This window comes from Malaclemys terrapin, chromosome 3 (genome assembly GCF_027887155.1).
Source record: "Malaclemys terrapin pileata isolate rMalTer1 chromosome 3, rMalTer1.hap1, whole genome shotgun sequence".
NCBI classification, from domain to species: Eukaryota; Metazoa; Chordata; order Testudines; family Emydidae; genus Malaclemys; species Malaclemys terrapin.
The window spans coordinates 68,844,914-68,857,757 of NC_071507.1; the positions used below are offsets into that span (position 1 = coordinate 68,844,914).

At 43.9% G+C, this 12,844-nt stretch overlaps 1 protein-coding gene across 1 annotated transcript in view; it reads left to right on the forward strand.

The window, feature by feature from the left end:
- The window catches only part of LOC128834240 (kinesin-like protein KIF28), a 53,875-nt gene that overhangs the window by 35,629 nt on the left and 5,402 nt on the right, over positions 1-12,844 (forward strand). The window contains exons 17-21 of the mRNA XM_054022857.1: positions 890-997; positions 5,276-5,550; positions 7,826-7,960; positions 8,610-8,776; positions 11,003-11,106. Coding sequence (XP_053878832.1) covers positions 890-997; positions 5,276-5,550; positions 7,826-7,960; positions 8,610-8,776; positions 11,003-11,106 — 789 coding nt within the window. The remainder of the gene's footprint in view (positions 1-889; positions 998-5,275; positions 5,551-7,825; positions 7,961-8,609; positions 8,777-11,002; positions 11,107-12,844) is intronic.

Sequence of the window (12,844 nt, forward strand, 5' to 3'; positions counted from 1 at the left end):
TAAAGTAAACAGGCTGAGCCTTGGTTCATTCCTCAAGTTTAGTAAAGTACCATGTTGTCTCTCCACTCTCCAATAGTCCTTCCTTATCTATAGCAATTCACAGTCTGTCTGTAGATATCCTTGCGGTGACTAGCACCAATGGCAGCTTGGCCATGATTTTCACTGAGTGAAATCTCACTGTCGCTGGGCAAGCTTTACATTTAGCATTGGAGTAGTCTATTAGGTTTTTTTTTTTCTTCTTCCATCAAGTGAGGGACCTAGAAGCTCCGGAGCCTCCCTCTGGTTATTAGAGGAGTGAGGGAAAGCTATTTTATTAGGCTTTCCATTTGAATACTAGCATCTGAGAGGGGACAAATGTTTGTACCCAAGATTAAGGGCCTATGATGGTGAGGTTGGGGGGAGAGGGTCATCAAAAGGAAGGAACTTGAGCTAGTTGGATGACTCTTTGGAAGGTCAAAATCCACTCCTTTGTTAGTACCAGATTTCTCTCTAGTGGTGACAATGACTCATGTGCTACACTATAAAAGGAGGATCTAAAATGGCTACCTGCAGTACACAGCAGAGTGGCAGTAAGTGATGAGGATGAGGAGGTGTCTTCAACATCTGGATAAATTTCTAAAGTTGGAGATGCCGCAGTTCCCCTGGGAAGGGGAACTAAACTTTCAGATGTTGAGAGTTAACCCATTGTTAGAATGTCTCTAACTTCTGTCTCCTGTAAATGTATTTGAGATATGCTACCCAATAAAACTTCTAATAGTAATCCTTCAATATATTAGCCCTTTGTTGCACCATATTGTGACATAGTCTCATGAAGGTTAGCTAAATCCGCACTTGGATACTAATGTTCTATGTTATATTCTCTTGAGAAACATTCTTTTTTCCTTCACAGGAGCTCAAGTTGGAATTGAAAGTGAAAAATCTAGCATCATCTGACTCCAGAGGTTATGATCTGCAAAAGGAAGTTATAGTAAAAGTGACTAACAAAATGACTAACCAGGTAAAGAAGCTGAGCCATTAATCATAGTCTTGTGCTGGTAGCAGAGTTCGCTGGAGAGCATCAATAAGATGCAAGCTACACATGACATTTACTGTAATGTAAGCTACAATAAGCTCTGTTCTCCCTCTGTCACAAACAAGGAGCTTTCTCAGCCCCCCTACTGCTTTTTCTCTTATTTGTACACTCACATAACTTCTCCCACCCCTACACAGTGTCCCTGGATCTTCTTTGAGTGATTGCACACCTCCATTCCGATTTAGCACCCTGAGAACAGATGTCGGAGATTTTTCCCCTGGTGGTATGCCTAGGCTCGGCACCGGCACCCCCATAGTGCCAGTGTAAGGGGCTCCCGCTTAGCCTGCACTCCTCAGTTCCTCCTTACCGCCCGTGCGGCTGTTGGAACTTCCCCCCTTTGCCTTGAGCAAAGTGCTTTTAGTGCTGTTCCTTCATTGTCAATAGTTTCATAGGGTAGTAGTTCTAGTAATTTAGTTAGTTATAGGTTAGACCATGACACCTCTCCATACTCTTTCCGTCCCTCCCCTGGTACTGGGGCATGCCTCTGGCGCTGGGGTTTAAACAGGTTGTGTTGCTTTCTACTTGCCTTTAAAAACATCTTGTTTCTCTGCATGTGGAATGATGGGATCACAGAAGTGTTATATTTAAACGCTAGAAAGGTATCCAGAGTGTGTGTATCACTGTAGATACTAAAGGGCTGAATCGGTGCACTTAACTGTAGGTCCTCTTTCTCTTACTGGTGTTCATCCTATGGGCTGCACATAGTCACTAGTAAAGCTAACTGAAGAATCTGGCAAATCTGAGTGCACCAAAGTGAGAACCCCATGACTACGGCCCTACCAATTTCATGGCCATGAAAAACACTTCACAGGACATGAAATAAGATCTTTTCCATGAAATCCCATGTCCCCTGTTCCTAGGAGTGCCCCAGCAAAGGGGGCTCCTAGCTCCGCCTGCACAGTTGTTCAGGACGGGGAGACCAGACCTGTCCCACTTCCAGGATGCTCTCTGGGACTGGGCAGCAACCCAAAGGTTCCTGCAGCTGGAGGAGACTTGTGGAGTTGTGTCCAATCTTCCCTGTGCTGCTGGGAGCACCCCAGCAAAAAGGGCTCCTAGCTCCGGCTGGGCAGGGGAGGGACAGGACTTGTACATCTCCTGTACAGCTGCTTGGGGGGGAGGGGGGGAGGAGAGACCAGACCCACCTCTGGGTGCCTTGTCCTGCTGCAGGACGCTCTCTGGGACTGGGAAGCAGCCCCAGAAGTTCCTGTAGTTGGAGGAGGCTTGTGGAGTTGAATCGGATCTTCCCTGTGCTTCTGGAAGCCCTAGCTGCTAGTCCGGGCAGGGCTGGGGCAGGACAGGACTTGCTCTTTCCCTTCAGGGCTGCTCTTGGGTATCTCTCTCGGCTGCAGATAGCGCCAGACCTCCTCCTCCTCCACTCGCTTCCTGTCCCCTCCCCCCTCTTTGTAGCTGCCTGGGGAGGGGACATTGTACAGAGAACTGCCCCCCTTCCTCTTGCAGTTATTCTCCTATTTCAATAAAAATAGAAAGAAAGGTGAGGTACTTGACAGAATTTTTTGATTGACACTTTACAGCAGCAAATCACACTCAGGGCTCAACTCACTGACTGGTAGATGTGGACATTGGATAGGTTTTGTAGCGTAGTGATCTCAATTGACTGCCTACCAGAAGACACTTGGAATTACTGTAAAATGAGTGTGCAAAGTAAATCAGAAACCTCAAAAATGATTACTGCAGCGGATCGTGTGAAAGAATTTGGTAGCCAAATTCTACATGTCAGTGGTAACAAACTATTTTGTACAAGCTGCAGTGTTTCATTGGATCACTCATGTCGGGCAATGGGTCAGTGCCACTTAGACTCGGAAACCCATCAAAGCAAAAAGAGGGCTGCATGACCCTGCTAGAACAGCTATAACAAAAAGTTTTAAAAAACCAATGATTTCTTCTCTTTTTAAGAAGCCGACAGAGAGCTCTGAGACCGGTTATTTAGCTAGACTGGAACTTGTGGCTGCGTTTGCAAGTGCTAATATAGCACTGGAAAAACTTGATCTCCCAAAGCTGCATGAGTTCATTCAACAGAATGTACAAAATGCCAGTTGCTTACCAAGTGCGAATAAGCTACGACAGAACTACCTTCCAAAGGTTTTTGCTACACATTTTGAGGAGATAAAGTCTCAAATTAACTCAAGTGAGTCTTTTGCAATTATTTTGAATGAGTCTACAGATGAGCAAGACAACTATGTACTGCATGTTCTGATTGATTTTATTTCTGACAAGGCTGAAGATGTACAGATAGGAAAACTAACAGTGCCCACCGACTGCATCTATTTGGATGCTGTTGACACTACAGTTTCTCAAGCGGTAATTAAAACCGTTTCAAAATACAGTGTGAACTTTGACAAAGTATCTGTTTTCATAAGGAACAATGCAACTTACATGACGAAATCGTTAAAATGGGTTCTACAAGGTCTAATGTCAAATGCTGTCCATATTACATGTAATTTCTCTTGTCAGTGAGCTGTGGAGATGTTTGGTAAAGTTGATAACTGGTCAGCTACATTAAAAGATCTTTTAACGCTGCCCTAGCTGCAGACTTCGATACAGGCAGCACATTGCAAACACAACTGAAATGACTGAAAGTCAGGAACAAAAAATTGCATTTCCCCCAGAGCCAGAATTACTTGTTGGAATTCCCGGTTTTGGCCTGTATAATACCATGCAGCTCACCTGAAGTACTACTCTGAGACGAACTCAGAAGAGCTGACACTGACTCTGAAAACACAGGTTTTAACAGAACTGTCAACCCTTCTAAATGGTGGTCAGCTGAATGAAGAAGTTCAGTTTGTTGCTAAAAATGCCACAGGACTCATGGACTTAATCACTTGGTTTGAATCTTGACATGTCAGAACCACCCAGGGTACCACAAAGTAATGGACGTGCTGTTCTGGGCTGGAGCACAGTCAAACAAAAACCACTCTGACAATGCTGAGTTAAATGCCAGTGCTCAGCAGGTGTGTTTTGCATGGCAAAGAAGCTCAGACAATACTACTGCTATGGGGAAGAGTCAAGCGATGTAGCAAAAACGTCTAAAAAGTTTCAACAACCTGCAGCAAGGTTCTTAAAAGCAATGTATATTTTTGATCCTGCACAAATGCACCTGTTGCTGGTGGATTTCAGCTCACTTCATGCAGCTCCTGGCTTTGATAAGAATTATAGGCTGGAGATGCCTGCCTACAAAAATATTGTGAAAGAAGCAGACTGTAGTTTGCCTGTGCTGCAGTTTTGGAACTCGGGAAGGCACAATCCCCCATCTTGCAAGGCTGGCCCGGCGCTGTCTGACAATTCCAACCAACTTCGTGGATGCAAAGAGAGCAGTGTCTAAACACAAACAGGTGTGTTCAGCATAGGGACAGGGAATGAAGAAAGACACAGTTGCTGGATGCTCCAGGCTGACATTCAATTAATGACATTTGAAACCAGAACTCTTTTTTTCACGTGTTTTTGTTAACTTGAGGGAATGGTTCATGCATTTGAGGCTACCAATTGAGATCACTACCCTACAAAACTCTCTGATGCCCATATCTGCCAATCAGGGAGTTGAGCCTTGGGTGGTGTTTGCTGCTGTAAAGCATCAATCAATAAATCCTGTCACATTCACATGACCTTTCTTTATCTTACTGAAACAAGCTAATAATTGCATCTGGAAGTGGGTGGGAGGGAAAGTGCATCTTGTACCTCTCCCCCTGCAGCTGCGGAGCGATGGGAGCAAGAAGTGAGTTGGGGGGTGGGGTACGGAGCTTTCTGCAGAGGTACCCAAGAGCAGCCGTGCAAAGGAAGAGAGTCTTGTCCCTCCCAAGCCAGCCAGGACTAGCAGCTAGGAGCCCCTGGCTGGGGCGTTCCCAGCAGCATGGGGGAGATCAGACCCACGTCCACCTCTGGGAACCTGCTGCGGCTGCAGGAAGCTCTGTGGTTGCTTCCTTCAGAGTCCAGCTCTGAAGGCAGCACAGAAGTGAGGGTGGCAATCCCATGACCTCCCTATAACAGCTTTGTGACCACCCCCTATCCCTCTTTGGCTCAGGACCCCCACGGTTACAACACCATGACGTTTCAGATTTAAACCGCTGAAAATGTGAAATTTACCAATTTTCAAATCCTATGGCTGTGAAATTGATCATAATGGACTGTGGATTTGGTAGGGCCCTACCCATGACCAGTCATTGTATCATCTTTCCTATGCACCTCTAGGTGTGGGTGTGGTCTAAGGCCAAGTTCATCAACAGGAAATTCCTAATGGAGGAGGTTTACCAGCATTTTTTAGATGGAGAGGATGCGTATGTGGGCCAAGACCATGACCCATTCTGGGATCCTGTTGAGGTCATTCATTTAGGATCTGCTCACATTTGGCTTCAGTCACTTGCTTACTGCATGAAGCTGGAAGAACAAACAGAAGTTCTGAACTCTGAAGGAATGGAGGAAGCTATTCTACTTATAAATATAGCTCCGTGTTCCAGTGATGGAAGGTAAAGGTTTGCCTTTTCCTTATTTGAACTAGCTCCTATCTAAGATCACTTTAAAAAAAAAAAATCCAATTCAAGAATTTCACAGGTTGATATGTCTGGTAGGAGATGGAGGCTAAACACATGGAGGAAAATATAAAGGCCATGTGAAATTCGAACAGGTTTGCACAGGTATAAACAGGAGCAGATTTGACCCAAAGACATTAGCACATGGGGAAAATATGCCATGTGACAATACTGTTGATGTCCAGGTCCATCCTGATCTCCCTGGGTGCTACGATGACAGCTGCTCAGCCCTTAGGAAGGTGAAGTCCCTTGAGTTGTTACCAGGGTCCTACCCAAGCTAAGTAAAAGAACCACACTGATGAACTCTAGAGGGAGCTGCTACCAGACTTCTTTGCCAGATGGAGATGGGTTGTGCAAGGAAGGGCCTTACTGGGAGACTTTAAAGTTTGAAAATATGTGAAGTTTTGTTCGATCTTCTGGGAAAGAGGAACAAAGCGTATAATGAATAACTACCTATTATCTTCTGTCACACTTTACCAGCTACTGAATAACGATTACAAAGCACCCTAAATACATGAGGTAGTATGCCACTGAGCTCAGCTGTCTTGGAAATGTTTAGGTGGGGAAGCTTTGGAGGCAGTAGTAGTGTGTGGGAGAAGGCACTGGTGATGCTTCAGATAAAACAGGTTTGAGGGAATAAAGAGACAATAAACACAAACGTTTTGCATCAGTGGTTCTCAAGCTGTGGTGTGTGTAGCTCTGCTCTGTAAGAAGCAGAGCTGGTTTTACCACAGAGGTGACGCTTTAGTCAGTTTTCAATCAGTGACACTTCTGGGTAGTTGTAGGTCAAGGACAGTAAGGGTTTCCAAAAAATCATGTGACCAACTAAATTTAGAGCCCCGCCCCATGAACGGCAGCTTTGTCTGATGTTTGAAGTTTATTTGTAAGCAAATTTGCCATCACCATAACTGAAGGTTGTTAAACACACGGAAGGCCACACCAAACCACAAATTGACCTGGAATGCTTAGAGTAGTGGGAGCAGCAGGTGATGATCCTTTCTAGACTGGGGAAGAAGTAGAGTTTTAAAAAAGAAAAATTGTGTTGGTAATATGTTTTAATTAGCACGATTTTAAAAACCACTTAGCCCCGAGTGTAGACCTTGACCAGCTAACACAGTTGTAAAGACATTAAACCCTGTCTACACTAGATATCAAGTTACGTTTATATTCCAGGGCCAGTAAGGGGAAAAGAGAGTCAGTATTAATGCAGAATCTTACTTCCAGGGCTTGTCTACTTGGGAAGTTAGTGCACAGCAAGTTAAGGTGTGAATTTACAGCCACTAATTACTCTAACTCCCCATGTGGGCTCTCTTAGGGCCTGTCTACACTTACATTTTATAGTGTGAAAAATCACCCCCTGAGCACAGCAAGTCTGAGCGCCTTAAAGCGCTAGTGTAGACAGGCTCCGAGCACTGGGAGCCGCACTCCCAGCGCTCGGAGCTAATCCTTCGTGGAGGTGGATTAACAAGAGCGCTGGGAGAACTCTCTCCCAGGGCTCGCGTGCGACCACACCCGCACTCCAAAGCGCTGCTGCAGGAGCATTCCTGCGGCAGCCTCCCACGGCAGCGCTTTGAAGTTTCCAGTGTAGACATACCCTTACTCTTACAAAGTGCCTTTGTGTGCTTTAGTTTACTACACTTCAAAGTGTACTAACCTAACTTGTCTGCTTTCATGGTTCAGCCTCGCTTTGTACCACCCGAAAGCTCTATAGCTTGATACGGTTGGGGTTAAACAAATACCTTTTAGTTTAGTTGTAATCCACTGAATTAGGGAACTTGTTTGTAAAGACAGAGTGGAAAAATATTTTTGGAAGGTGTTTGTGTGCTCATTTCTCCTCCCTGCCTCTATACTTTCTGCTTTTTTGGTCTATTCTGTGTCTGTCTTTCAAGGATCTTGTTGCACTTCCCTTCCCCCTCTCTTTTTCTCCTAATCCCTGTCTCTCTCACTCCTTCAAAGGATACCAGGCCTATCTCCTAATGTTGTCTTGGAGTTCCAGAAGCAAAGGAAATGATCTAGATTTGTAATATACAGTCCCTTCCAAATGGTTTCCTTTCCTGTCATAGGTGGTTACCAGAATATTTGTGTGTAAACAGCTGTCCTCTCCTCTGTTCCTCCTCACTGACCTGATTCATTCACTAATGTCACTGTCATATATTTGCTGTGAAAGCTGAGCCAGATTTGACATGTTATATCCTTATTCCTACATTTTTAGAGCCTTTGGAGAGGATGATATGGTCATTGACCCTTTGGAATTGCTGGGAAGAAGAATTGATTTCCAGATTCACATCTTACAGTGCCTTGGAGTCAAATGGCTTAGAGAAGTCACCGAACGGGGCATTCAGATAGGGTGAGAGGTTTCATTAATTCACTGCTTCCTTCACAGTATGTTCAGTTGGAATCATTGGCGAAAGCAAGAGCAGTTTCATAGTTATCCTAACAGAAGTTTCCAAATTGCATGAGCTACTATCATCTGTTAGATCTCTAAGCTGCAGGATCTACTTAATGTCACAGGCTCAAAATCTCAGCTGTCCTCTTAAAGGACATGTTAATAGGAGCAAGCCCTGCTTTGAACAGGAATATTTGAACTCATTTGCTCCAAACAAAGGTGAATTTCCTCAGTGAATGGGAGCAAAACAGCCCTGTGGAGTGGTGGGAGTTGGGAGGACAGAAAGCTTTAAGCTTCGTAATACAAAATAAAATCTTGTATCATTAAAGCTGTTTAAGCAAATGCATTTTTAGACAGTGACAAAATGTTCAGTGACAAACTGCTACAGTCAACAAAATAAACCCTGAAAATGAATCAAGTGAAGTAATAATTTCACATAACGTGGTTGGTGTGTGCTTGCACAAAGTGTTCTATTCAACAAGAGGGAACAGCTGACCTCAAAATGTTGCCATAATTCTTTTGTTCGCATTTTCTTTGTTCAAATAGCTGACCTTTTCAAATACTGAACTGGCAGTTATTTACATTTTATGTTAATGTTTCATTCCCCTAGGTACAGAGTTTATGATCTTCCACACTCTCTATACACAAAGCCTGTCTGGAAAAACATGAATGCTAAGATTGAAGAGACAGTCCACTTCTCAGCCCTAAATGCATCCCACGATTTTTTAAATTATTTACAAAAAAATGCTTTAATTGTTGACTTGTGGGGGCTTCAAGGTATTTCTTTACAATATTTCTTTTTAATTTGCATAGTTCTTCATGGCTGCGGGTTGTAAATAGCTATAATATGGTTTGATTCTTACTTTTCAAATATAAAACTGCCTGATGGCAAGACAGAGCATGCTCACTTATATTACTGTGACGCTTTAATTCAATATTAGTCCAGTATTTAAATACTGAAAGACTGATGAGAATTTGCTTGCCGTAACCGTCTTAGAATGAATGTGTCAACCTAGCCTAGAAGGATCCAATCATTTACATCATTTGATGCTAAAAGCAGCCTCTGTTAAATAGCTCTGTGACATCTCAAATTTAAGAATCTTATTGCTTTAGAAACATTAATGAAATAAGTTTCACAACACCCCTGTGAGGTAGATGAGCATCATTACCCTCATTTTACAAGCGAGAGCACTGAAGTACAGAGAGGCTAAGTAACTTGCCCCAGGCCATACATCAAATCATTGTCAGAGGTGAGAAACATATTGTTTAGTCCTAGATTAGACATTAGTCCTTCCTACTCTTCAGGGTGGGAAGAACAGTGTCTGTAGTGTGACTGCATGAATACCACAGCTTGTAAATACCAATATTCACTTTCATGAAAGTTAGTGATTTTTTTCAGCAAACACTTGCCAGGACGCGGGCGTCAACCCATCAGACTGGTTTGCTGGCTCCAAGTAAAAGTAGAAACGTGCTCTGGTACTATTGTTAAGAGCATCCATGTTCTTACATTATTGTTTAGCATTCATATGGACAGAGTGACCATTTCCTGACTGTGTTAGGGAATATATTATATGCTAGGTTTTGATCTAGGCCTAGTGTTATAATCTAAGACAAAGTTACTGTTCCCTAGCATGGCCAGTAAGTTGTTCAGTCCATACTAAAAATAGAAGATGATTGAACATGGATGCCAATAGTCACAGAAGTGAGCAGTGCTTGTATGTAGTGCTTTTTGCAGTGTGATTGGGTCCTAAATCTTGGAGGTTTGAGTGCTTAGATTGTACTGCTATCTCAGGTATAATAGATCGGGTCTGGACATCGTGCAGGTGCTGTGGCATTACTTATTACTAAGGCTGCGATTTAGTCATGGATTCTGTGACTTCCAAAGACCTCCGTGACTTCAGCCAGCACTGGCTGGGAGCGGCAGACGGATCCACTGCCGCTCCCGGCCACCACGGGCGACAAGGGGGATCCCTGCTGCTCCCAGCCTCCGCAGGGGGCCCTGGGAGCTCCACCTGCAGCTGCCCAGGCTCCTCATTTTGTCATGGATATTTTTAGTAAAAGTCAGGAACAGGTCACAGGCTTCCATGAATTTTTCATTAATGTCCCTTCACAGTCATCTGTGGCTCCAGACTAACTGGCTTTCTATTTTTCAATGGCAGAAAGGATGACAAAAGGGCAGAGAAGAGGATGGGTAACAAGAGAGGGGAATGAAAGTTCATAACATTTTTTCCAAAAAAAAAAAAAAAAAAAAAAAATTTTTACTGTTCTTGTGACATTTTGGGGACTACACAGACCGGTAACCTTGAGGGCCTATGTTTTGTGCAGTGGTGGTGCAGTTTCCTGGCACCAGTAGCCATCCCACAAGCCTTTCACCAGCCTAGTTACTCTTTGGAGGGTAACCCCAACAGCCTTTCCAGTCCCAAATCTCCCCAAATACATCTTCCTTGTGAAAAAACCAGCCCCGGGGTGACATAAGTTACACTGACATAAGCGCTCATGTGCACAGTGCTATGTCAACGAGAGAACTCCCAGTGACATAGCTTCCGCTGCTTACAGAGGTGGTTTTATTACGCCAATGGGAGAGGGCATCTTCCCCAGATGTGCTGCAGTGGCATAGCCATATCAGTACAGCTGTGCTGCTGCAGCACTGTATGTATAGACACAGCCTAAAAATCTGTAGGTTTACAGCCCGGTATCCCATGTATTTAGAACTCTAACATAGCTAATTGTGAAATTGGTGTCTAAAATTATAGATGTTTAATTGTTGATGTGTGTGTTTAAAAGAATCAAACAGATGAGGTGAGATTTGTTATACAAATGTTATATGTTGGAGGCAGGTTTGAGAAAATGGAGATTACTGGTGTAAGTTCAGAGAGACGTGTCAGAGCTTGGAGCGAAGTTATTTTTATTTCTCCCTAAATATTTCAATTGATGTACAACACAAATACAGTAGTGAAGGAGTGTGACAACAGTCTTAACTGGGCTCTCTTTCCCACAATGCAGAGGGGTGCGCTGAATTGGACTACTCCCTACAAGACATGGTCACAAATGAGGGCGCCATTATAGTTGATAATCCAAAAACTGTGATTGCAAAGGATATTGGTCTGGTGAGTCCACTTAAATTATTAGTAACATTCTTTGGTAAAATCAGTGGATCTGATGAACCTGCAAGTTTTTACTTCCCTGAGGGCTTGTCTACACTTGTACAGTGACAGCGGCACTGCTGTAGCACTTCTGCTTAGACGCTACCTGCACTGACAGGGAGTTGGAAAAATCCACATCCCTGAGCAACGTAGTTAAGCTGACCTAATTTTTTTTTTTTTTAGCGTAGAGCAGGTCTGAGTAGTTATTTACACAGGTAGTGCTTTGACCTTAATGGGACTACTTCAGTGATTCGAGATTGCAGGATGGGGCCCAGGAAGTATGCAGTATTTCATGTGAGGCAGTAATCCATATGTACAGCACAGAATCATTGTCCTAGATAACGCATCTTGTCCACTCATGAGTTTTATCAAACAGCTACAGTACACAGCCTTCTAGCTGTTGACCTGCTTCAGACATTGCTTTAGAAAGCATCACTGTTACATAGTTTAGCTACAACTAATTCTTAATCTGGGGTACATTAGTAGACTCATTTAATGACAATGGCCATGGGGCTGGCAGCTTGGGCTGGCAGCCTCAGGGCAGGGGGCTCCAGCAGTCAGGGTCCCACAATGCCCCACATAGCTGTCAGTGGAAGCGCTCCTGGTGAGGATGTGCACCATCGACAGAGGGCGTGTAGTGTGGACATGAACCCCGGCAGTAATTGCTGCGGTGGCTGTATGTCGACCTAACTTAGGTCAACTTAATTTTGTAGGGAAGACAAGGCCTCCGATTTGTTTATATTGAAAACAAGAATTTTATTTAACAAAAAACAGAGATTCGAATGAGAGCAAGCACAAATATTGGAAACAAATTATTACATATAAAATAAAATCATAACATGCATTCTAGAGCCTAAACTTAACTCATAAACTTCATTAGACAAGAAAATGTCTTATCTCACTCAAAGTTCTCCTCCCAGCCTTTAGCAACAAGTCTGGCTGTGATTCAAAGCTGATAGGATAGTAGCTAGGGTCACCATTCGGTATCTCATGTACTTAATGTACCTTTTGAGACCTCAGAGATCAAGAACAGATCCCACTCCTCTCTTGGATTTGCGAATCAGGAAATACCATGAGTAGAATCCTTGTCCTTAGGCATGGACTTATATCTTCCTTGCCACGATCTCTCATTAGCTGCTGTTCTACAAGAGAGTTATGGACCAGATGAGATTAGAGCAGTCTTTGCGGGTTTTAACAGTGCTTCGTTTATAGGGAGGATTGCAGAATGTCCTCCAGCTTGTGGGTATGTTCCTGCACAAACTCAGGTTGAAGCCATTCACTTCAGGAAATCCTGATGCAACTTAAAATCCTCAGCCCCTGGAAAGGAAGAGTCCAGTGCTGCAGTCTCATTCGGTGTCAGGGAGATGAAAGAAGCGGAGCCATTGGAACCTCCTAAGGTAGCACAGGTCCCTGCACAAGTGGCTGAGGCTGAACCTGCTCTGAGGAAGCAGCCTCCATCTGAGTCTGCAATATAGGTGGCTGAGGAGGGGGATACCACAGACTGGTTGGATGACCTTGCCTTGGAGTGTGCTGAGGATTGGGAATTTTCAGATCAAGGAATGACCCCCGGATTCCAAGGAGGCCATTGGTGATAGGCCAGTAGGCACTGGTCCACGAGTCCCTACTGTCCCTACTGCGGAAGCAGTGCCAATCTCAATACTGATTGTGATCCATAGGAGGTCTTGACAATCTACGATAATGA